The sequence below is a fragment of the Acomys russatus genome, chromosome 3, assembly GCF_903995435.1.
Source record: "Acomys russatus chromosome 3, mAcoRus1.1, whole genome shotgun sequence".
Lineage (NCBI taxonomy): Eukaryota > Metazoa > Chordata > Mammalia > Rodentia > Muridae > Acomys > Acomys russatus.
Window position 1 is genome coordinate 28,049,749 of NC_067139.1, and position 25,148 is coordinate 28,074,896.

Here is a 25,148-nt window from a genome sequence, read left to right on the forward strand (position 1 = left end):
TCTCAAAGGGAAACAGCACTTGATTCCAGTGCTTCCTTAAGGGACTCCATGTCCCTAGTGGAAGCAGCTCACATTGTAGCTTGGCTATCTTGTATGCCTGTGCATGCATGTGTGCAGTAAGTTCTTTCCTTCCACCTTTACAAGGTTTTCAGTGATGAAACCTGAGCCCTCCAGTCTCACTGGCCCCATACCATGTTTCCAGTTCCCAAGTAATGCTGATGGGTTGGGGAGTGTGGCTGGGAGCAGTTGCCCTGTGTGTTGCGCCATGCTATGCTTATTCTTCACATGGGAGCATAAGTCTTTCTTCCCCTTATTCTCAGTGCTTTCTTGGCTTTTTTCAAGACAGGGTTTCTCTCTGTAGCCTTGGCTGTCTTGAACTGTCTTTGCAGACCAGCGTGGCCTTGAACTCATAGAAACCCACCTACCTCTACCTCCCTGAGTTCTGGGATTACAGGCGTGTACCACCATGGTGGACTCTCAATGCCTTCTTAAAAAAAAATCTTTCCTAACATGACATTTCACCATTTTTACTGTTAATATCTGTTAATGTTTTGTGTGGGTTTGTGTTGCCACAGCATATGTGGATGAAAGAGGACAATCTTGGGTTTCACCTTCCTTGGTTGAGGCAAGGCCTTCATTCACTGCTGCTCATGCCAGGCTAAGTGACTTGGGAGCATCTGGGGATTGTCTCATCTATCTATGCTTGCTCTATTGCCCTAGATGCACTCAGATCACAGAATGGACACTACTGCATCCAATTTCACTTAGGTTTTGGGAATCAAAACTCAGGTCCAAAGGCTTGTATTACACATGTTTAGTAGGCACATTTCTGTGAGATTAAGTCTGATCATATTATTGTTCAATCATCAGCAAAGCTGTCCTAAATCAAAATTCAGTTCTGTGTGCCCCTTAAAGACCAGCGTGACTTCTAAACTTTCTCAGCCTTACAGCCTCTGGCCTGCTTTCTGACTCAGGCATCTCATGTGACTGGTTCTGTCGGGCATAGTACCCCCATGCTTAAGCCCCAGAGTGTCAGGATTTCCGTGGTTTACAGGCCAATGAATGTAAGTCACATGACGTATATGTGGATGGCTTCCTGTTGGCTCTGTTTCTTAACAATTAAACTTGATTATACAAGCCAACTATCTGACACAAGAGGGAAAAAAAGTTAAAGGGACACAAGAGTGAACCTTCCAGTATCTGTTCCATGGGACGTATTCCTAGGTGTCTCTGGGCTGCACTCTGGTCCTGCCTGTTCACTGATCCTTTTCCTGATTCACGTGTGCTCGAGCTTGGTCCGAACCTGCTGCTCCTCTCGACCTCTCTGCCTGTCTGTCTCTCACGTGCAAGGGCCAGTCTCCTCCCATCGAGGGTCGATTAGAAACACAATAGTCTTGTAGGTTTCTAGGACCCTCTGGATCCTTCTATTTCCCCATTCTCCCATGCTTCTCTCACCTAGAGTCCTAATAGGATATCCTCCCCTCTATCCCACTTTCCTGGTAAATGAAGACTTTCATGGGACATGTCCCTTGGGTTAGTGTCCAGATATAAGTGAGTATATACCATTTGACTCTTTCTGCTTCTGGGTGAACTCTCTCATTATGATCATTTCTAGTTCAATCCAAATGTCCACAGATTTCGGGAATTCCTTGTTTTTAATAGCTGAGTAGTATTCCATAGTGTAAATGTACCTTAGTTTCTTTATCCATTCTTCTACTGAGGGACACTTAGGCTGTTTCCATGTTCTGGCTATTATGAATAAGGCCGCTATGAATATGGTTGAGCATATGTCCTTGTTGTGTGCTGGAGCATCTTCTGGGTATATTCCAAGGAGTAGAAAAGCTGGGTCTTGAGGAAGCCCTATTCTTAGTTTTCTGAGATAGCACCAGATAGATTTCCAGAGTGGCTGTACTATTTTGCATTCCCACCAACAATGAAGGAGTGTTCCTCTCTCTCTCCACATCCTTGCTAGCATGTGGTGTCACCTGAATTTATGATCTTAGCCATTCTTATGGGTATAAGATGGAATCTCAGAGTTGTTTTGATTTGCATTTCCCTGATGACTAAGGAGGTTGAGCATTTCTTTAAATGTTTCTCAACCATTCGATAGTCCTCTGTTGAGAATTCTCTGATTAGTTCTAAAGAACATTATGATGGACGGATGTGGGCCCAGAGGTCCTGCTCAAACTATGGTGCCAGCCAAGGACAATACGTGCAGTAAACTTGAACCCCTATGCAGATCTAGCCAATAGACAGGGCATTCTCCACAGCTGAGTGGAGAGTGGGGTCTGACTTTCACACGAACTCTGGTGCCCCATATTTGACCATGTCCCCTGGATGGGGAGGCCTGGTGGCACTCAGAGGAAGGATAGCAGGCTACTAAGAAGAGACTTGATACCTTATGAGCATATAGAGGGGGAGGAGGTCCCCCTCAGTCACAGTCATAGGGGAGGGGAGTAAGGGGAAAATGGGAGGGAGGGAGGAATGGGAGGCACAAAGGAGGGGATAACTTTTTAGGTATAATATGAATAAATTAGTAAAATATATTTAAAAAAAAAAAAAAAAAAAAAGAACACAATAGTCCAGGTGGAGTCCCCCCTGTCTGCCTCCTGAATTCCAGGCCCAGGATGGCTCCACCCTGTCTATCTCAAGGTTAATCTCAGGGAGTATCCATGGTGTGTCCAAGGGCAAAGCCCACCAAGACTGCTTCCACCTGTGACAAAGCTTACAATCCTTCCCACAGCTTCCCTTGACAATGCTGTTATCCCAGGTCTCACAGTTTTTTTCCAGAGACTCTATAACCTTCTGTTGGTTTGAGGATGTGTCCCCAGAGATGACAATTGTCCCATTACCTTAGGTTCTAAGGGATTGCTCATGGGAGTTTCCTGACACCTTGTGCTGTCTGTAGTGTTTTATGTAGTGTATGTAGTGACTGCCCTTTCCTCTTCTCAACAGCAAGAGTACTGGAGGTTAGTGGAAGAGAAGGACTGTCATGTGGCAGTCCACTGTGGAAAGGTGGACACTAATACCCATGGCAGCGGGTTCCCGGTGGGAAAATCAGAACCCTTTTCAAGGTAATGGTCCATTCTCTTATCTGTTTTGGGGCCTAGATGGTGCTTGTCCCCACCAACCTGTGACAGCCTGCATCTTCCCCTCTGCAGGCATGGATGGAACCTAACCGTCCTCCCCAATAACACAGGGTCCATCCTGCGTCACCTTGGTGCTGTGCCTGGTAAGCATGATCATAAGCTTCTTCCTGTACCAGCTTTCATAGTGAGAACAACATCAGGAGCCTTAGGCACAAAGGGAGGGTGATGACATTTGATGAAGTCTGAAAAAAATGTGGGCGCCTACATGGCAAAAATCTGGGGAGCCTAGTTTTAACTCAGAGTATTAGACAAGGCCTTTTCAAACTGAATTCTGACTACTAAAGGCTGTTTTTGCTAGCAGCCACAATAAATGGGATAAGAAGTGAAAGCTGCTTCTGACTTAGGCAAAAATCTCATGGAGGTTTTTCTTGCTGTGAGTTCTTTGGGCCTTGAAAGGAATGTCTAAGACACACCCTTCTTCTGTCCAGGCCAGGAGCCCTGTCTCCCTTGTTCTCTGTGGACAGAGGCACTGATGTGAGGCCTCCCCAACCCTGAGACTGTGCATATTCACTCTGAGCTCTTAGGGTTGACAAGCTACCCAGCCACAATGCAAGAATCACAGACTTATCTCTGTCTAGGAAGTGGGGAGGAGTAGGCACTTTTTTCTTTCAGTGTTTTGTCTGGGAGAGGCAGAGTCACATTCCAGTCTTTGGAGGGCACTTGAAATGGTTGTCACTCTGAAGCACTGCTGTTCTAAAATAACACCTTTTCCCTTACGTTTTAGGAGTGACTATTCCCTGGCTAAATATTGGCATGGTCTTTTCTACCTCATGCTGGTCTCGAGACCAAAATCACCTTCCATATATTGACTACTTACACACTGGTGCTGACTGCATTTGGTGAGTGCTCACCCCAGCAGCTGCGGCAGCCCTGGGTAGCTCAGGAAACTGGTGCTGGGAAGAGCAATGCTAAAGGGCCTGAGCCTGCAGGGGACAGACACATGTAGCCAGGCTTGGCTTTCTACAAGGGTTGCAGGGTGACAGAAGATGTTTCCCATCTGTGGCCTATTGTGTTTTTCTCTTGTGAGTTGATTGTTTATTTTGTTTCCCTTCTGGGACCCTAGTTATGTGTTAGAGAATTCCCACAATTGATTTCATGGGAGCATTCATAAAGTGCCATGGGGAAACAGGGCTGGGCAGCTTCATCTGAGTGGCCTTTTATAAGAGCTCCGGAGCTTGTCTACCCAGATGAAGCATGACCGGAACTGTGTCTCCATTCTTTGTTGGACCTCTGTGTTCTGCTCAAGGCTGAGCTCTCTGGTTTCTGTGTTGACGGCAGCAGATGAGAGTTGACTGCATATCATATAATGTCTCATCTCATAGTCTCACAGCCTGCTGGCCTCCTCATACTGTGTTTATTGCCCTAATGGGATGATGAGATACTCTTTATTAAATAAACAGAATCTTTAACTCCTCAGGAGCCCATGTTGGCAGCAGTCTGCCATAATTCGTTATTGACCTGATGAGCAAAGAGAGGTCTGGGTTGTTGTGTGCTGTGGGAGCTGTCGGGGCGAGGCTGGTGGTATGGGTATGTGGAGCCAGATAATAGTGGTCATGAGGCAGGTGCAGATGGCATCTGTTGAATGGACCACACTCTGTGGACAGCTTTGGTTCTTTGAGACACTGTGGTCCTGCCCAGTGCAGGTGCTCCTGTTGCTACTCTGACCCATGACTTTGTCTTGTGAAAATATCAGTGTCCTAGTCTGGGTTACTATTGCTATGATGAAACACTATGATCAAAAGCAATTTAGGGAGGGAAGAGTTTATTTGACTTCCACATCACTGAAGGAAGTCTGGACAGGAACTCAAACTGGGCAGGAATCTGGAGGCAGGAGCTGATGGAGAGACCATGGAGGGGTGCTCCTTACTGGCTGGCCTGTTCCCCATGGCTAGCTTAGTCTGCTTTCTTATAGAATCCAGGGCTGGGCCCTCTCCCATTAATCAATAATTAAGAATATGCCTTACAGGCTTGCCTACATACAGATTTTTTTAAAAAGAGGACTTTATAGAGGCATTAAAAAAAAAAAAAACCGTATTCATGTATATGAGTACTCTATTTGCATTTACACCTACATGCCAGAAGAGGACATCAGATCACATTACAGATGGTTGTGAGCCACCATGTGGTTGCCAAAAATTGAACTCAGGACCTCTGAAAGAGCAGCCAGTGCTCTTAACCACCGAGACATCTCTCTAGCCCCTATAGAGGCATTTTCTTGAGGTTTCTTCCCCTCAACTTTAGGTTGTGTCAAGTTGACATAAAACTATCCAGTGCATGTACCGGTTTTTTCTTTTTTTTATAGCTTGAATGTATAGTTGGAGGTAGTGAAACTTGAGAGACTGTGAGCTCTTTGAAGTATTATCCCTGAGCTCGTAATGGCATAGAAGAAAACAGAGCCAGGGATATGATCAGAGAACTTTATGGTGTGTGCCTTTAACTTATATTTAAATCATGAGTCAGTAATGGGATATGCTTTCAAATGATAAAAACATTTAAGAAAAATGTGGCTGGTGCCTCCCCTCAGCAATTGAGACCTAGGTTTGCTACAAAGAGATAATATTGCATAGTAGAGTGTTGGATTGCTGTTGGACCAAGCTTGTAGAACTATGTCTGTGGAGCTGAGGGAAGAGGAAACTTTGCTAATTACTAGTGATGTCTAGCTCTGTCTCTGGTCTCATGACCTCAGAGGCTATAAGGGGCTCTCATGTGACAGTCACTGGCCCAGGCAGCAGTCATTCAAGCAATTGACTCCCTGTAGATCATGAGTAGGCTTCCTTCCCTTCACCAGACTTTTGGTCCTAACCATATGGCCCAGGGACACTTTCTTGGTGGTAGGCTACTTTTGAGGTATTGAGAGTGCCAGTTCCTCCTATTGTTGGAAGGGAACTCTACATTGTCTCCTTGACTAAGTCAACCAATTTTCTAGCCTCCTCCCCTGTCTCCATAAGCTGTAGTGTGTAGGCTCCAAACTGTAGCTTTCCTCTTATGCTGGCCTCTATAGTCCTTTTCGTGAGTGTCTTAGTAACCACAATGCCTCAAGCTGCGCTGCGCATTAGTAGAGAGTAAGAGCTCCCCAGGTCTCTGTGGACATTGCCCGTTTCCCAGCAGTTGTAGCTTTGGATGGGCCAAATGGAGTCTGTGTGTATTTGTACTGGGCTTTGCCCCTTTCCAAGTCCCTTCCTAGCCTCAGGCAACCTCCCTGGTTGCCTTGGTGCAGTGACCTCGGTACCCTTGTCATGAACAGTTTCAAATACTGTTTCTATGCTTGAGAACTAGACCATGTTTTTCAGTGTCAGAGAGCTCACATAAGCTGAGGAGTGTTTAGTCTGCTTCTGATTTATAGAAGGTTTTACTATCTGGCTGTCTTCATGGCTTTTGGCTCACCTTGTGGGTCAGATCTGCATAGAAAGTGAGCCATGTGTATAAGCTGTGCCTGTGGTTTGGCTTCTGCTAGGCATAAGCAGCCAATGGCGACAGAGCAAGGCACTGGGCCAGCACTCCAGCCCAGCTGCCCCACAGAGGTCTCACCAAATGTCTCCTGTTTCCAACACCCTAGGTATTGCATTCCTGCTGAGGAGGAGAACAAGCTGGAGGGCGTGGTCCATACCCTGCTGCAGGCCAATGGCACCCCAGGCCTGCAGATGCTAGAGAACAATGTCATGGTAGGTCTGTTCTTCTGCGCAACAGCTGGGTCCTCCTGGGGGCAGAGCTGTATTATTCTGTGTCAGCGGGGTGGTATTGGGAAGTGCTCCAAAAGGGCTGTGGGCCTAAGAAGGAAGCAGCTGTGTGCTTACCATGGCCTCTGCCTTGTAGAAACCTGCCATCACCATTACACTAAACATCGACTTATGTTTTCATGATTGTTTGATATTTTCTGAAGGAAAATCATAATCTGGCTCACTGAGCAGCCCCTCCTTCAGTGTTCCTGCCAGCTGAACTTTCACATAACCTGACTGGTGTCCTTAGGCCATGCAGCAGAAGGGTTGCCTGGTAGGGCGAGGAGAGACATGCATCTCAGTTGGCATTATCTCCTCAGATCTCCCCAGAGGTGCTGTGCAAAGAGGGGATCAAGGTCCACAGGACTGTACAGCAGAGTGGACAGTTTGTTGTCTGCTTTCCGGGATCATTTGTGTCCAAAATATGTTGTGGCTACAACGTCTCAGAAACAGTGCACTTTGCTACCACCCAGTGGACAAGCATGGGCTTCGAGACTGCCAAGGTAAGTGAGCAGGTGTCTCTTCAGCATCATATGTAAACTCACCTTTCTCTGAGGGCCTTTCACAGTTGGGTAGGGGAGGAGATCCTCAATAATTACTAGGAAGGTTTTATAGGAAAGACTGTTTTTGAGGTTTCTGTCGTGAAAGCTTTTGACTTCTATTACTGGCTATCCCACATCTGTGGGGAGAGCACCCAGAAAGATATAAGGTTAACCTTGGAACTGATTACATAGAGCATCTCTGTCCATTCTGAGCTGTGGTGCTGCCTCACGCTGGCAACAAGGCGCCAGGGCTTTTCCTGGAATCTGGTGCTGTTCTTCAGGTAAGCTAAGTGGCTGCCCAGCTAATAGCATTGGTCCAAGTCCAATGGCCACTTAGAAATTGACACTGCCTCCCTGCCACTGTGAACCTGAACTACTACTTAATCATGGAAATGGACCCTTTTCTAAAGCTGACTCCTCCTTCAGGAGATGAAGCGCCGCCATATAGCTAAGCCATTCTCCATGGAGAAGCTGCTCTACCAGATTGCACAAGCAGAAGCGAAAAAGGAAAATGGCCCCACCCTCAGTACCATCTCAGCCCTTCTGGATGAGCTCAGGTACTGTAGACCTCGGTCTCAGGAGTTGAGGGGAAGCCACAGAGCTGGCTTCAGAGCAGGACTCAACAGCAATGGGCAGTTCCTTGAGGCTCATAAGATCTGAAGCCCTTTTTGTTCTGTGCTATTTCCTCTATTGTGTTCCTTTATGATATTGGGAAGGTCTTGGCGAGCCAGTATGAACATAAGAGTGCAATCCCAAGCTGTCATTGCTTTGTGGTCAATGCTGAACTTGCCTTTTTGTTGTAATATTTTGCTCTACGCTTTAGGGGTGGTTAGTATGGAGAAGGTCCCACCATGTCCCTTGGCTCTCTTGGCAGATACAGGCACACATACTGTAGAGAATTTAGGAAGCACCATCATGTAACTCTGGTGTGAAGTTGTTTGATCCTCTTGTGTTGGCCCACTTGTATCCCACACACGTTGAAGGTACTTCTCAGCTTCAAGCAGGCCAGATAGTCACTGAAGCACTGGGCGTGGTTCCTTGTGTTGACCTCTTACCTCACTTGAATCCTCATGAGGCTGCTCCCTCTTCAGGGAAAAGGGCTCCTGATAATGTTGGGGGAGGGATGCTCACCAGCTACATAAAGTCAAGTGTAGGACCAGCAGATAGGTAAAATGTATTATTAGCTTTGTGCAATGACATCTGCAGCCTTAGGCAAAGTCCAGCCACCCTATGGCCTTGAGGTTCATCTGCCCTTTGGACCAAAGAACATGGTCCCTGCCTGGGGCTATAGGAAGGTTTGCTGGGCTTCTCATCCCATGGCTTAGGGCGTGTCTAATACAAAGGGGTCATGGCATGTCTTCTGAAAGGGGAGCAGGTGACCACTATAGGCATGCAACCATTTCATGGTGCCCATCACTTACCTACCTGCACAGGGATACAGAGCTGCGGCAGCGCAGGCAGTTGTTTGAGGCTGGCCTTCACTCTTCCGCACGCTATGGCAGCCACGATGGCAACAGCACGGTGGCGGATGGGAAGAAAAAGCCTCGAAAATGGCTGCAGCTGGAAACGTCAGAGAGGAGGTGCCAGATATGCCAGCATTTGTGCTACCTCTCGATGGTAAGTCTGAGTTTAGTGTAGACCCACCATGGTCCCCAACAGCAACCCATCTCAGGGCTGCATACAGGTCCTTGCCTCCGACCATGAGTCAGCTGGCCACAGTGAGCAGTTGTATTTACTCCTGGAAACCTTCCCCCACCCCTTTTAATTCTGCTCAGGGCTTTACCCCATTGATGGTAGTGCTCACATGCACTTAAGACTTTGTGGGAAACACCCTAATACATACCCAGAGGAGATTCTAAATTCTGTCAGGCTGGCAATAAAGATGAATGTTGGTGGTGTTTCATTCATGCTAACAACGTGCATTGCTCATGACAGCCACTTGCGGGCTCCTCCTTTCTTGCCACCTTCCCCTCATTGCCCTAGTTGTAGGCCCTGTGGCTCATCAGTTTGTACTGTTGTGAGTCACTTACCCTTGGCTTGGCCAGATGTGTGGACAGGCCTTCCTGAACCCTTTTTCTACAGGTGGTACAGGAGAATGAGAATGTTGTCTTCTGCCTGGAGTGTGCGCTGCGCCATGTGGAGAAACAGAAGTCCTGCCGTGGGCTGAAGCTGATGTACCGCTATGATGAGGTGAGTTGTGACTTGGGCAGGGTCCCTGAGTGCCACAGAACCTTCCCTAGCCCAGATGACATTATTAGCTCAGGCCTAGCCATGCTATGCAGGGTGGAGACTCTAGACTGCAGATAATGTATGGTAGCTTGAATTGTGCCCAGTGTGTCTGGCTCAATCTACACACTGTTTTTGCCTTCCCAACCTCTTTCCATGTTCTCTGTTCACACAGCCTCTGCCAGATTTCTGTGTCTATTCAGCAAGCTTGCTTCTTGCACAGAAGGTGCCTGGCCCTCCAGAGCTGTTGACCCTGCCATGAACCTACATTCTGCCTTCAGACTACTCAAGCTCTGCACAGAGCATTTTCTTGTGGCTCTAGAAACTGTTCAGTGTAGGTTAGAGAAAGCTGCCTCGTAGGCCATTTTCTGGGAGCACTCTTCCCCTGTGGGTTGTTCAGCACACAGCAATATGGTTGCCAACTTTCCTAGCCAGGTGACTTCTATCTTTGCCCATGTTCCTTGCTGGGATACCCTAAAGGCGGCATTGCTCTTTTGAGCCCATTGTCTTTTTTTTTTTTTTTTTTAAACAAACTGCCTTTCCTACATCTACTAAATCATACCTTGCTTCTCCTGATCTTGTACAGCCACTGGCAAATGCTAGCCAGCCAGCAAGCCTTAAGTGAATAGTATGGGTTCTCAGGTCTACACTGCCTTACTAAAGAAAGGAGTACTGCTGTGACTGGCCTGGGTTCTAGTCCTAGAATAGAGGGCAACCTCATGAGATACTTAGCATCCCCTGCCCTTTCCTTGTCTGTATAGCCAGGAGGTATGTAGAAGGGATTTTCTTTGCTGTGGACTGTGTGCCGACAGGGCAGGGAACATACCGTGTCTGCCTGCCTTGCAGACTGATGTGGTGAACATGTTTCTGCACCTCTGAAATTAGCACTGACTCAGTGCTGGGGGTGGTGGTGGTGGTGGTGGTGATGCTCCATGCATGATGTGGACGCCAGCTATTACCCATGGCTGCTACTCACTCACCACTGGTCCCATGTCCCGTGTGCATAGTTGAATGCTTTAGAATGAGAGCCTAACTTCCGGGTGGCCCTGGAATATGGCTCCACATGCGTGACCATGTGGGATCCATACTGTCTCTTCCTTCAGCTCCATACGTTTTTTTCTTGCTTTTGGATTCTACATACAGTTCACTTTCTGAATCAGTGGTTCCCAATAGTCCCAATGTTGCAACCCTTTTAATTCAGTTCTTCCTACTGTACTGACTGACTCCCAGCCATAACATTATTTTTGTTGCTAACTGCAATTTTGCTACTGTATGTCATGTCTGATATGCAGGCTATATGGCATTAGACTCCTGTAAAAGGGCTGCTTGACTTCCAAAGAGGTTTGTGACCCACAGGTTGAGAACAAATGTTATAATGGAACCCCAGTCCAAATAGACCATCTCACTACTACAGCACCATTTAGCACCCGAGTTGGTCTTCTAGCATCTGTGATGTTGCACGTACACTTCACTGCTTTGCACACTCCCAGTATTATTCAGATTCATTCTGTCTTCAACCTGCTCTGTGCCTGCTTTTGGTCTTTGAGGTCCTTCTAACCTCCCTTTGGGTTGGAGAACATCTCAAGAAGCCATCCCCGGGCTTTCACAGGCTGCAGCACACCAATCTCTGGGCTACAGTTTACAGTCTCTGTGCTGGGATGTGCTGATCCTGGTCTGGCCGATGTTACACATTTGGCAGCCTGGTGCCCTTGTTTGAGCACCATTTTTTGGACAGTGGCCGTCACCACCGTGTGTTCCCCAGCTCTGGCTGGCTGTGCAGCACATCACCCATGTGCTCCCACGATCTGCCTTCTAGTCCTAATGCTGGTAACAGAATCTTCTGCTTCCCTCAACTTCTCTCCTTGGCTGTGCTCTTTGAAGCTTGATCAGGTAGACAGTTAAGTGCATTCAAGGCCTTTACATACTTGTTCCAGGCTTGCTGAGGCTGGGTCAAGTGTAGGTCAGACTCATATCTGAGTTAAAATGTTGGAAAGCAGAAAGTAGGTCTATTTGCACCCGTTTTTGTTCAGTGGCAATAGCTTCTGTACTTTGTCACAGTAAGTGTCACAATGTACTTAAAATTAAATCCCAGCAGTGAGTAGGAGTTACTGTCTGGCCTCCTGCACCATAGGCTTCCTACAAAGAAAGCCCCCAGCTAGGGCACAGAGTTGTCAGCAGCAGGCAGGGCCAGGGAATGTACACGTCTGATCAGGGCAGCTCAAAAGCACTTTTCTGAAAGTGCTGCTAGAAGCCAAGTAGTCAGGTAGGAAGCCACCTGGTCTTTCTTTGTAGATCAACATTTTCTGTGACCAAAGTCCTGAGAGAACACCAGCACATCTGGTCTGATGACTAGTTGGGAAGTCAGCTAGTGTATATGGGAAAAAATGCACTTAGCAGCTTCTCCCTCTGCCAGAAGCTTACTGTAGTAAAGGGTGTCAGTACCGGTTCTCAGTTGAGTTCAACGAGTTTGATTCGAAATGTAGTTTGTATATCAATGCAAGCTCTTAGTTCAAGCCCTCATGGAGCTAGTTGAGTCACTCTTAAACGTGTTGTGAAGCCCCCAGGAAGAGCTGAGTTTTCGGGATACCAAGCCACTTGACAGAACCTGGCTGCCCGAAGACAGCCAGGCAGTTTGCACAAGGAGGCAGATCTGCAGGTGCTAGATTTTCACAGCCTTCTATAGCTTGACTGTGTGAACCCCAGGGATCTTTTGTCCAGGCTGCTTCCATTTCTCACTGTTGGGGCTCAGACACTTATGCTGGGCATTTGGGCTTCTAGCCTGTATTCTCTGGTTTTTGAGACATTCCTCCAGTTTGTTCCAGGCAGGTCCTTCTGCTTCAACCTCTCTATAGAGCTGTGAGCCGGGTGTGGGCTACCACACCTACCTATGGATACTTTTTGGTAGAGAGATGAATGGTATAGGGATGTGGCTGTTCCTCTAGCGCAGAGTGAACTACATGAGCCAACTGACTTGGTGGAGAACTTTACATAGCCCCAAGCGCAGCAGGCAGCTTGACTGCAGGTGCCTTGTCAGCAAATGTGGCTGGCCATTCTATTCTCCTCAGCCATGTTGGCGCAGTTTGTCTGAGATCTGGACACTGTTCTTAATTTCTAGACTTCTTACATCGACCCTCTAAGAGATAACTGCAGCAACAGCTTCTACAGTACCCTCAAATATTTGAAACAGGGCCAGATGGCCTGCCTCCTGGCTAGGAGGCAGCTGCTTCTCCTTTGTAGGACAGGCATTTAAGGGAGTTCGGGGAGGGTAGGTATTCTACATGTGAATGCAAGTACTCTAGAGGCCAAAGGTGTCAGGTCCCCAGAGCTGGTGCTGAAATGCTGTTTGACAGTAGTGGGCACTGTTAAGAGGGAGGCCACAACATTCATCAGCTGAGCAGTCTCCCCAACCCCATCTTGTCCTGTCCACTCACAAGTCCTGCTTCCCTGAATCCTAGAGCTTATTTGGAGAGCCTACTAATGCCCAGTCCCCCTTGTTTTATAAGGTTAAGTCCTTGTGACCCCTTTGCTGCACTAACTTTATGTTTGTCTGTCTGTCTGGCAGGAGCAGATCATCAGTTTGGTCAACCAGATATGTGGCAAAGTGTCTGGCAAACACGGCAGCATTGAGAACTGTCTCAACAAACCCACACCAAAAAGAGGCCCCCGCAAGAGAGCGACCGTGGACGTGCCGCCATCTCGGCTGCCATCCTCATGAAGACATTGAACCCATGGTCACTTATATATTTTTTGTAATTACTATATTCTAGTTTGGAGTACTTGCTGTAGGATACAAGCTGTCTTTGCACTAGCTCTAAAGAAGAATTTCTTCTGGTTTTAGAGAACTGATTTTGTTTTAGCATTAAACTGTTCAAGTTTTTGTACGTAGATAGCTAGATACTGCAGTCAGGTTTGGAAGCTGCCGTACACTCACTGTCTACAAACCCTTGAGGGGCTGTATTAATTTGTATCGCCCCATGGCTGACAAAAGCCTTTTTGTTTTATTTTTGTTTTGTTTGGTAACTGTTGGGGAATAAAGGCTTTTTAACCCCTTTTTGAAGAGGGTGAAGTTTGGAGAACAAATTTTAAAATCATCAGTCACACAAGCAGATTTTTCTAGATTGGAAAAGGGATAGAAGACACACGCGCACACACACATACACGGAAAAAAAGAAACTTGAAATGGCTTTACTTTGGCTGTCTTTTCTTCTGTCATGTGCAAGGGGAGTTTGTAACTTTTGGAACCAGAGAGCCCCATTTGTTTGGCTGGGCAGTTATGGCAGCTGAAGGCAAAATGTGAGGTTTGCGTGACTAGGTTCTCATACCAGCACATCACTATGCATCCGTTCGAAGAAGAGAACGAAGACAAAGACTGCCTGCCTTGGAGGGTCACTGAGGGAGACCTGTGCCTGATTTCATTAGGAAATCCATTGTTATTTTTTTGGTGCTGTTGGCTACTTTATCAGAAAAACAAAAAGAAAAAAAAACCCTTCAATAGCATCCTTGAGGAAAGGAGGAAACAGTAGTTGACTGTAAGTGCTTCCCTGTCATCCACGTGCAATTTCCTGACATTCCACCTCCATCTCTGCTTATTTCACTCACACATCAGCATTAATCTTTGTTTCAAACACACTTAGAGCCACTAAGTCTGCAGTTCTTTTTTGAATGTGAAAATACATCTGTACTCATCTTGTCTATTTTTTCTCTTCATGTTTTAACAAAAAAGAAAAAGAAAAAAAAATAATCCCATCCCTTTTGTACATACTCCTGTAAATTGTTTTAAATACTTGAGCCTTTTCTTGGTGGGGGGAGGGGAGGGGTAAGAAAAGATGAAGAAAAGCCTTACATTTCAGTTTCTTCATCGGCTGGATTGGATGCTTACAGGGTTTTTCTTGTAACATTTATAAGTGCTGCTTACATCACTCAACAACAACAAAACATGGTAATGGAGTAGCTGTTGCCCTTCTCCGGTTGTGTGTACAGTATGTGTGGAATAAAAAAGGGAAACTGTTTTCACAAGCTGTTCTTTGTTGCATAATTGGATCAGTCCGTAGCTACCCATATTGCACTGAGCTTGCCAGTGGTGACTGCCAGGAACGTCCTAGGATCCACTTTGGTGGTTGTTGTTGCAGAAGACTGAACTGTTTTGGAATATTTAACGATTACCTAACAGTCGAGTGTTTTCCAATGTGGTTGTCCAGTTTTTATGGCCTTGCTGTGTACTTTTCCCTCTTTTTGACAGTAAACTTTCGCCTATGGCTTACAGTTTGACATTTAATTTATTAGCGCTGCTCTGCACCCCTCCCTCAGGGAGGGCTCCGTGTGGTTTATTGCCAGTTCTTTGTTTACTTTTCAGGTTTGTACTACAAGGTTTAATAATAAAAAACAAGTTTTTTGGACATCTTGTTTGTCTTGTGGAAAGTGAGGGAAGGGCATGGGCTTTCTTTGCGCAGTGTGGCAGAGGCTGCAGGGCCTCTCTCTGGCGAGGGAGTGGAGCTGCTGAGGTATCTCACGTGCCGCTTGATGCTGTGACTCTAGTGGGGATAGGAGCACCTTCCCTGTAGACGAGCAAGCAAGACTGTTTTTTCTGCTGAGACAAGTTTATTTCTGCTGAGGCCCACGTGTTCCAGGATTGATAGAGGTTCTAGCTTGATGATGATGGATACAGAATTTAGGTTTTCAGATCCATTTGAACACTATTAACTACATGATAATGAAGTTTCTTTTTCCCCCCTTGTTAAGGTAGGGAATGGAGCCCACACAGCCTGGCCCAGGTCCTATCTCTCTCAGTGGCCATCCATACCTGTGCTCCTTTAAGAACTCTTGGTCATATCAGCTGCACGTACCTATCAAAGCAGAGGCCTTTCTGTATAACCCCACATACTCACCAGTGGCTTACTGTTTAATCCATACGCTTTATTGTGAGCTCTTCTCTAATGGTTCTTACATACCATTAGCGACTGTATATAACATCAAAAAACTCTAAGCTGTGTAGGAGGATCTTGGACACAGCTGACAAGTCATTTAAATGTCCTGAGTTGAGTCACACTGGTCACTGTCATCACTGGCACCTGGGGTGGACTTTCTGTCCGTGTGTAATGTGACCAAGGCAGTGTCCACCTGCACCTCCTCCTCATCAGACTGGACGAGGGGAGCATCAGCGGTGTCTAGGTCAGTGCAGGCAGAGGGTGAGGCAGGTGGCTGGAGTGCTGATTCTGAGGGATTTGGAATCAGAAGAGTCATTTCATTCTGACGGGGGTTGGATTCCAGCTCTGTTGAAGAAAGTAGCAAGAATCTGATTGGGATTGCCATCAAGGACAACTGTTTGAGGCCTGCCTACCCTACAGGGCTGCCTTTTGTCCCACAGCCTAGTTTCTCTTTCAGCAGAAGCCACAGGTAAACAAGCTGGCTGACCACCTATTCTGTACTGTGACACTGGAAAAGACCAAGAAAAGGCAAAGGGCACATGCTCAAGTCCTGCACCAAACCTTGATAACCTAAATGACCCTTTAGCTCCTTCATTTCCTATATACTGGAACTCAGAATTATTTAGCCATTAGCAATTACCCAATTTTACAAGGAATTAAGATTTTACACACAACTAGTCACTAAATCATTCTTAGCTCTGAAGAGGGCTGAGAGGAGGAGGAGGGAGGAGGGTTAGGTCAGAGGAATCGGACCCTCAGTACTGTGGCCTATCCCCGAGGCCTGAGGGCTGCCTCCATATAAAAATTGGCTGTGTAGTGATATACAAACAAAAGGAACGAAATTGGAGTCCACACTCCTGGGGGAAAAGAAGGGGCAGAAGCTTAGTAAACACTATGGGCCACACAGGAGAGCTAACAGTCCAATGGAGCCCTATCTCTGTGCCCTGCTCATGGAGGCAGTGGGATGGGTACTTAAGATGCTGACCAGTGAGCAGCATGTATTTATTTGCCTCACTCTACTTCCTATAAGTGAAAAATGGATTCTTGGAAGTTGGGTTGAGGAGGTTTGACACTCGTCTGCCCACAACTCTTACCCAAACCAGGGGACAGCACAATGCTGTCATCTCCACCAGAGTTCAAGAAGACATCTAGAGCCTCCTGGTCAGAGATGTCCATCAGGTCCATCTGCTCCAGCACGTCCACATTTACCTCCATGGATGACATGCTGCCCATGGGCTCTGAGAAGAAAAGAAATTGCACCTTTTGCTTTTCATATTAAATGGTGTGTTTTATCACTATTAGGCTAATCATACTATTTTCTCCCAGCTTTTGCCATCACCAAATGACATCCCAGTTTTAACCTGTTATCTTTGTCCTCAGCCCCTTGTTTGTAGCTGCTATTTGGAACAGGGTGCTCCTGTAACAGGCAGAGTAGGTAGGAGCTGTTTTGAAGGGTCAGTAGGAAGTCAAGGGAATTAATTCCCTCCTAGGCCAGCAGTACCAAAATTGCAAGGGGCACTTTCATGCTGCTAGAATGAGCAGCAGCAGCTCACAAGCAGTAGAAGACAGGGCCACAGTGCCCAAGGCAGGATGCCTCTTAGGACTCCACCTCCCAGCCACCAGCCAAGAAAGTAATCCTAGGAGTGAGCTAGGTGTTCTGGATGGCTTCAGAGACAAGGAGATCCCTACAAAGTGAAGGGCAGCACAAACAAAAACAACACCAGTGTCAGAAAGGCTTCTAAGATGGAACAGATAACTAAGTTCACCACTGAAATGTAGATTTGCACAAGTTGAGGATGAGAATGAGCAAAGTAGAAAATTCCCCACAGTGTGGCATGAGCACACATAGCCACCCCCACAAAGGAAGACAGAGGTACTTACATTCCAGACAACTAAGAGTTTTGTGTTGTTCAGGGGAAGCAGGAGTTGGATTAGCTTTAGGCACATAAACATCCAAGTTCACTAAAGTGTATGATCTATCTCTAGGTAAAGCAGACAGTTCTGACCAGTCATTCTGAGCCAGTCAGGATAAGCTTGGGCAGGGTGGGCTTGAATGAATATATATACATACACACACACACACACACACACACACACACATATACACACACTGCTTTCACAGCTACTGGGGTGGGACAGGAAATGGCACTCCATTAGGCACTGATGCTCAGTGGAGTTCTTGGGGGTGGGTGCTTGTGGTTTCAGCAGTCTTCTAGCCTACACTTTGACCTCAGCAAGGAAAAGGATCTGTTGGATTTTCAGGACAGGCCAAGCTGAGCATAGGGGAATGAACTAAACCTAGCCTGGCGGCTATCATACCTTCAATCTCAGCATAGGGGAGGCTGAGACAAGACTGAGTTCCATGCCACTTTGGGTATATACACACATTAAGATCCCACCTAAAAACTCCAGTTATGTGATTCTCTTGCCTCAGCCTCCAAAATACTGGAAGTGTGCATGTGTCTAAAGAACTTAGAGCTGTATTGATCACTATGGTATTAAAACTAAAATTGGGAGAATAAAAACATCCACCCATCCTTTTAGGGGGAATGCTAATGCACCTCCTCTTTGATGACTAACCAAAAAAAATAAAGATGCCCAAAGAAAGTTCTGTTCTCCTGCCAAGCCTGAGTGCTGGGAGCACAGGCATGTACTGCCATACTTGCCTACAAAGACTGATCTTTGCCAGGCGTGGTGGTGCACGCCTTTAATCCCAGCACTTGGGAGGCAGAAGCAGGCGGCTCTCTGTGAGTTGAAGGCCAGCCTGAACTACAAAGCGAGTCCAGGACAGCCAGGGCTACACAGGAAACCCTATCTCCACAAAACAAAACAAAATTCCAAAACAAAACCAACAAAACTGATCTTTGCCAAAGCAAAGTCTATGATCAGTGATATGCAAAGTGTTTGAGAACTAAGGATGTTTTGGCACATTTTCCATTGAAAACATAAGCAAAACACTAGAGCAGACTAGCAAGGGGTCCCCATAGGTCCTAGGGTGTGCTCACCCACTCAGGATAATGTGTGGTGATGTGATCCAATGCCAATTCCAAAAATTTGGTCATTCATGAGTTTTAGGAACATTGCAATTTTAGACTTGAGACTAAGTATACTGAACAAGAACAGACATGGTAATGGGAGTGAGGTGGGTGGAGTCTAGCTTTCTGTATCCAGGACTCAGCTGACACTGGACTAGAAGACTGGACTGATGCTGTTCTGACATAAGTTCAACTACTAAATGAAATGTAACTCTTATAAAAATCACAGTGCATGCCCTAACCTGTAGCTACAGGGTTAAAACATAAGACTGCCAAAGCCAGTCATCTGGAGAAATATTGTGTATAAGAACTGTGAAAGCCAACATCCAGACTCAGTGAAAGGAAGACAAGGTAGAGCTACAATAAACAACTTATTGTCAAAGGCTAATGGCTACGTTCCATAGCTTGTTGGTAAGGCTCTATTGCTGAAGAGACCACTAATGTCATCGAACACTGAGAAGTCAAGCTGCTGCCCAACTAGAATCTTCAACCCTACTGGCTAGTATTCATGGTGCTGGAAGGTACTTTGCCTGTGTGGTGGTTTGAATGAGAATGCACCCCCCCCCCATAGGCTTATGTATTTGAATATTTGCTTCTCAGTTGGTGAAACTGCTTGGGAGGATTATGAGGTGTGATGTTGGACATGATGTGTCACTGGAGGTGGGTGGACTTTGAAGTTTTAAAAATCTCACACCACACACAGTTTTTTGTGTTTGAGTGAGTGTGTGTGTGTGTGTGTGTGAGTATGTGTGTCTGCCTCATGCTTGGGGGTCAAGATGCTCGAGATGCACCACGAATGCTAGTCACTGATAGGGTTGAGTTGACTCCAAGGGAGTGGACATCAATCCTTGTCCTAGGACACCAGGACCATGGCATTTAATTGGGACTGGCATACAGATCAGAGGTTTAGTCTTTTACTGTCATGGTTTGGAGTATGTCATATGCTGGGAGACATGGTGCTGGTGGGGTAGCTGAATTCCGTATCTGGATTTGAAGGCAGCAGGAAGAGACTATGAGCCACACTGGGTCTGATTTGAGCATCTGAGACCTCAAAATCTGTCCCCAGTGACACATATCCTCCAACAAGGCCACACCTCCTAATAGTGCTACTCCCTGGTTACCAAGCATGGCTCTATGGGGGGCATTTCTTTCAAACCACCACAATCATCAAAGTGGCACAGAGGCCTGAATGGGCTGGTGAAATTTTTTTCTACTATGGATACTGACATTATTTATGGCTTTGTATCCTGAAATAGTCTATAACATTTTTGGAGGGTTTTTGCTTGTTTGTTTGTTTTTTGAGACAGGTTTTCTCTTTGTTATCGTGGCTGTCCTGGACCCACTTTGTAGACCAGGCTGGCCTCGAACTCACAGTGATCCACCTGCCTCTGCCTCCTGAGTGCTGGGATTAAAGGTGTGCGCCACCATACCTGGCTTCTATAACAGTTTTAAAAATATCTAAAGCAAATATTAAAATGTGCCTCTTGGTAAATATCGAAAACACTTCCTAATTAAGGCGAAAACCAATAGTCAGCACAATAATCCAGAGTTCTACAAGGGACTCCCATAGCTGGTAGCTTTGTGTTAGAACCAATTGTGCTGGGCTCAAGTGTGGCCGCATTTTCATCTGCTCCTTCTACCTTTCCTAAGCTGGCTGTGAGCATTCACAGGGCATATGCCTTTACCTCATTCTCTTAGTCCACTTGAACATCAGAGAGCTGAGTCCTACAGGGTACAGGCAGGCCTAGCTCCTGGGACTTAATCTGTCAGTCAGCCAGCAGAGATCTTAAAAAACTTGAAATCTAACCTGGAGTAAGGATCTAGGTATCAGCCACAGCAGACCATCTCCAAGGTATCTGACCAAAACCTGGAGGCCAGGACACCCGGACACACAAAATCAAAGATGTTCCTCTGAGAGATCATGTCAGGTGCAGGGGACCTTCTGCGGCCAATGAGGCCCTCATTAACACACTATGAACTGCAGGTGTGCAATGGCCTGCCCCGGAGCCTGCTTTTGCTCCCCGTACCACAGGCTTCCAACCGCAATATGGCTCTTGAGGTCACAGCTGGACTTGCATTCTCTCCTGGCACATTTCTGGATACAAAGTTCTATGGAGTAACTCAAATTTTTGAAATGAAAAGTTTCAGACTGCTATGTCTGATCTCATGGAATGAGTCCAAAATGCCCACCCACTACAGACATGTTTTTATGTTGACTGATGTGAAGATCCCTCAAGTGTAGGGTGTTTGTCCAGGTAGGAAGTCTGTAGCAGTTCTCCACAGCTAAGGTACCTGATTATTACTGCTCAGACGGCAAAGGCAGTTTTCTGTAGTGCTTCCTGGAAAGATACACATATTGCCAACGTCTTCCTGGTTTCTTTTTTTTAATTTAATTTTTTAATTATAAAAAATATCCAAACACGTTCTGGCAGCATGAAGAGAATTAGTTTTGAGATGTTCCCAATCACAATGCTTAGCCCCCTGAACACTGCTGTGCACAGCAAGGACCTATTGTGTGCCTTCTCCTGACCATGCACTAGGCTCTGCGAGCCTCAGACTGCAGCAAGACCTGCTCCTAACTGGCCTCTAAGGCATGCCAGCCAGAGACGAGTGCCTTTGGACCCAAAAGCTTCTGCTCAGCATCCCACAAGGTTGTATGTTCATGTGTCCCTGACAATACAGAAGCACCTTAGAGACGCTGTTATTCCCTCTTTGTCTTCTTTGGCCTCAAAACACACATTGAAGATGTGCTGGGCCAAACTGAACAGGGTGGAGTTAAATTTCTCCAGGAATAAAGAGTTCTTACAATGTTGTCATAGTCTATTCTCCAGCGCAAGGGACAGCTTCGCTAGGGTGGGTATATCTGTATGGACAAATTAATCTGTTGAAATGCTAACTAACCCACGATATGAGTATTTCAATATGGGACTTTCAAGTAATTAAGGTTAGAGGAGGTCACAAGGCTTGTAACCCAAGACAAGATTAGTACCTTTGTAAGATACACCAAGGACTAGAGGTGTAGTCTGAGCTTTTGCCCAGCATGCTCCCACACCAAAGTACAAATAAAGTTAATTAAATATAAATATATGAAAAGATACCAGACCATGGTTTGAATAGGTATGGCCACTATAAACTCATGTGTTTGAATGTTTGGCCCATAGGGACTTTTTGGAATAGATGTGGCCTTGTTGGAGAAAATATGTCATTGTAGGGGTGGGCCTTGAAGTCTCCTATGCTCCAGCTATACCCAGTGTGACACATAGGCTCCTTCTGCTGCCTGCTCAGCTCCTCCTCCGGCACCATGTCTGCCTGCACACTGCCATGGCCACAATGGACTAAAGCTCTGAACTGTAAGCCAGCCCCAGTTAAATGTTTTCCTTTATAAGAGTTGCTGTGGTCATGGTGTCTCTTCACAGCAATAAAACCCTAAGACACCAATATTGGTCACAAGAAAGAACACAGAGGGCTGCCTACAGGCCAAGAAGAAAACTATCTCCTGCATGAGCCATGCTGCATGCTAGTATCAGCCTCCGCTGTAAGGTGTGCTTTAAGTCCCTCTATTATCAACAGCTGTCAGCCTGTGGGTCCAGACTCCTTTGGGGGGGTGGGGTCACATACCAGATATCCTGCATATTAGACATTTACACTACAATTCATAACAGCAAAATTACAGCTATGAAGTAGCAATAAAATAATTTTATGGTTGAGGGTGACCACAGCATGAGGAACTGTTAAAGGGTCTCAGCGTTGGGAAGGTTGTGAACCGCTGCTCGCTCTGGTACTTGGCAAACTGCTGGCACAAAGTTTCCCCTCTGCCCCACAGGAGCTTCAGCGGGCCACTGGATCGGCCGCCCCAGCACCGAGTTACCAAATGCCATGTTCTGAGGAAACACTCCTGGCCTTTCTGGATTGGTGGATTTAACTGGCAAGAAGCAGAGTCTCGAGAGAGAAATGTTAACGCCAGCCTGGACTAACCACCACTTTAATAAAGCTAACTGTGTGACCACGAGCACATCCTGCAGCAGCAGCCTCCCTGCAAAGCTGCCCTTCCTCGTTTTCTTGTAGCCTCTCTGGGTGGGGCTATCCAGCTGGATGACAAGGAAGAAGGAAGTGACAGGTAAGTGAGGGGGAGCAGGGCTGGGAAAGCAGGGAGTGCAGAGAAGGAGCCCACAGAGATGGAAGACAGGGAGGGTACAGAAGTGATGGCAGGCCTCTGACACGGAAGCCTCAACTTGCCTATATGTTGCTGGGCAGATTGTATAGCTCCTGCCAGAGGGAAAACACAAGCTGCCCTGTCCACCCCAGCTGTACCTCCAGAGGGAGACAGTTTCTCAGGAGAGACAAGAGGGAGACTGGATGCAATTACTCACAACACTAATCAACTGGAGAAGGTACTAGAATACATAACTGTGAGTGGAGGACAAGTACGGTCTGTACTAAACATGTACCAAAACTGCTTTCCACCCACTGTTCTCTAAGCAGCACGGGCTCACTGTGGACATGGACTTATGCTGCAGGAAATCTAAGTAGCATGAAGATGCTGGACAGTGCCTGGGGATGCCATAAGTTACATACAGTGTGCCACTATATATAAGGAATTTATGCTTCCAGGGATTTGGGTCTCCATGGAGGAGGTCCTGGAACCAAATACCAAAGGATGACTTCTGTTATGATAAAGACAATCTCCCTTAAAATACATTTTCTATTTTTTTCAACCTCCGTGGTTATCCTGAGGAGCATCAAGCATACAAAGCAAAGCACTCATTTTACCAATGACTCTTACCTCCAGCCCCTCAAAGAATTTTTGCTTGTTTGTTTTTCGAGACAAGGTTTCTCTGTGTATCTTTGGCTGTCCTGGACTTTGTAGACTAGGCTGGCCTCGAACTCACAAAGATCCGCCTGCCTCTGTCTCTTGAGTGTTGGGATTAAAGGCATGTGCCATTATACCTTGCTCCCTGCCCCCCCCCCCCCCCCCCGCCAAAGAATTTTTAATACTAGGGGAAAAGCTCTCTGATGATATTTCAAAAGTCAGCTACAAAGATATTGAGTTTTATACCAGTGACATAAATAGACTCAATAGACAGGAAAGGACCACACTATTAATTATAGGGATCCACCCCCTCCTAGCTCAGTCGAATACTTGCCTAGTAAGTTTGAGACCACTGGTAGATCCTGAACACAATAAAACAACAACACACTCTTCAAAATTCTATATGAGCATAATTTTGCTTTTAATTGTATGAAGTTACTTTTTAATTTTTCAACTAGAACCTACAACTAAAGGAAGAGGCAAAACGATATCTCAAGTGGTTACTTCGATTTGGGGTCTAACCACCAAGGACCACACCCTCCACCTTAGGCAGCCTCGCCTGGAAGAGCCCAGCTCACCTCGTCTCTCTGCGATCTGCAGGTAGCCCGTGGACAGGTACTGCTCCATGTCCTGCTGGAAGGCCTCCTCAAAGAACTTCTGCCGTTCCTTCAACTTCAGTTGCTGGGTGTGCTCCATTTCCAGGGCCTTCTGTGTGTGCTCTGCATCTAGTTCAGCTGAGAGAAAGAGTAGGTGAGAGCTTCAGAGGGAGTGCACAGGAGGCAACACTGACCCTGCTGCTGTGGAAGATAGCAGCCCTGTCCCACCTGCTGTGCTGCTTTCCAGGCCTGGGTGCCTGCCCCTAGTACCCAGCTGGGCAGTGCATCCTCCCTGCTGCCTGCTTCTCCATGGCAGGGAGCTGCTCATCTGTCACTTCTCAGTTGACTCTCCACCAGCTTAAGAAGAAGCTCTCGCTCCACCCTGATGGTTCCTTCCCAATTGTTCGTCTTTGTTTAAAAAATTAATTATATATGTGTCTGTGCATAGCCACACAGAGGAGAGGGTGCTGAATCCCTTGGGGTTAGCCGTGCAGGCAGCTGCGAGCTACCCAATGTGGGTGCTCGGGACGGAAATCCCATTCTCTGAAGAAACAGCAAGTGCTCGTAAACAGAGAGCCATCTCTGCATTCTGTGTTCAATTTTTAGGCCGATTTAGAAATAGGTTAACACAGGAAAAGACAAGTTCCTGGAGGACTGTAACCATATTTCTTTCTTTTTAGTATCTTGTCAACCAGCTCTGTGCCTGGGACATAGGAAATCCTCAACAAATGCATTAAACTACACAAATATGGAGTGGCACTCAGCCTGAAAAAGAAAGGAACTACACCTGCTCCACCATAATGAACTGTGAGAACATTATATTAAGTAAATAAGTCCCAAGAAGACAAATTACTGTGCGACTAAACTAAAGAATCTAGAGCAGACAGCGCTACAGACAGGGTGGGATGAGAGGGTGGGAGGAGTGAGAGAAGGAGCGCTTATGGAGCGCGGAGGGTTTGTTTGTTTTTGCTTTTTGAAACAGGGTTTCTCTGTGTAACCTTGGCTACGCTGGATTCACTTTGTAGACCAGGCTGGCCTCAAACTCATGGAGATCCATCTGCCTCTGCCTCCCACGACCTGGGATTACAGGTGTGCGCCACCACGCCCAGCTTGAGTTTCAGCATTTTAAAAACAAGGTGATCAGGGTGGG

The 25,148-nt window shown here is 46.5% G+C and overlaps 2 protein-coding genes across 5 annotated transcripts in view; one reads left to right on the forward strand and one right to left on the reverse strand.

Annotated features, from left to right (window-relative positions):
- Jarid2 (jumonji and AT-rich interaction domain containing 2) overlaps positions 1-15,128 on the forward strand; it is a 191,518-nt gene extending 176,390 nt beyond the window's left edge. For all 4 annotated transcript variants that reach the window (XM_051170638.1, XM_051170646.1, XM_051170661.1 and 1 more), the window contains 9 exons: positions 2,956-3,074; positions 3,162-3,232; positions 3,874-3,988; positions 6,706-6,811; positions 7,186-7,368; positions 7,834-7,964; positions 8,841-9,024; positions 9,490-9,597; positions 13,196-15,128. In XM_051170638.1, the coding sequence (XP_051026595.1) occupies positions 2,956-3,074; positions 3,162-3,232; positions 3,874-3,988; positions 6,706-6,811; positions 7,186-7,368; positions 7,834-7,964; positions 8,841-9,024; positions 9,490-9,597; positions 13,196-13,348 (1,170 nt within the window). In that variant the 3' untranslated portion in view covers positions 13,349-15,128. The remainder of the gene's footprint in view (positions 1-2,955; positions 3,075-3,161; positions 3,233-3,873; positions 3,989-6,705; positions 6,812-7,185; positions 7,369-7,833; positions 7,965-8,840; positions 9,025-9,489; positions 9,598-13,195) is intronic.
- Positions 15,129-15,275: 147 nt separating this feature from the next.
- The window catches only part of Dtnbp1 (dystrobrevin binding protein 1), a 77,168-nt gene continuing 67,295 nt past the window's right edge, over positions 15,276-25,148 (reverse strand). Inside the window, exons 8-10 of the mRNA XM_051170676.1 lie at positions 23,981-24,136; positions 16,652-16,795; positions 15,276-15,902 (exon numbers count right to left, since the gene is read on the reverse strand). Of these exons, the coding sequence (XP_051026633.1) occupies positions 15,655-15,902; positions 16,652-16,795; positions 23,981-24,136 (548 nt within the window). The 3' untranslated portion in view covers positions 15,276-15,654. The remainder of the gene's footprint in view (positions 15,903-16,651; positions 16,796-23,980; positions 24,137-25,148) is intronic.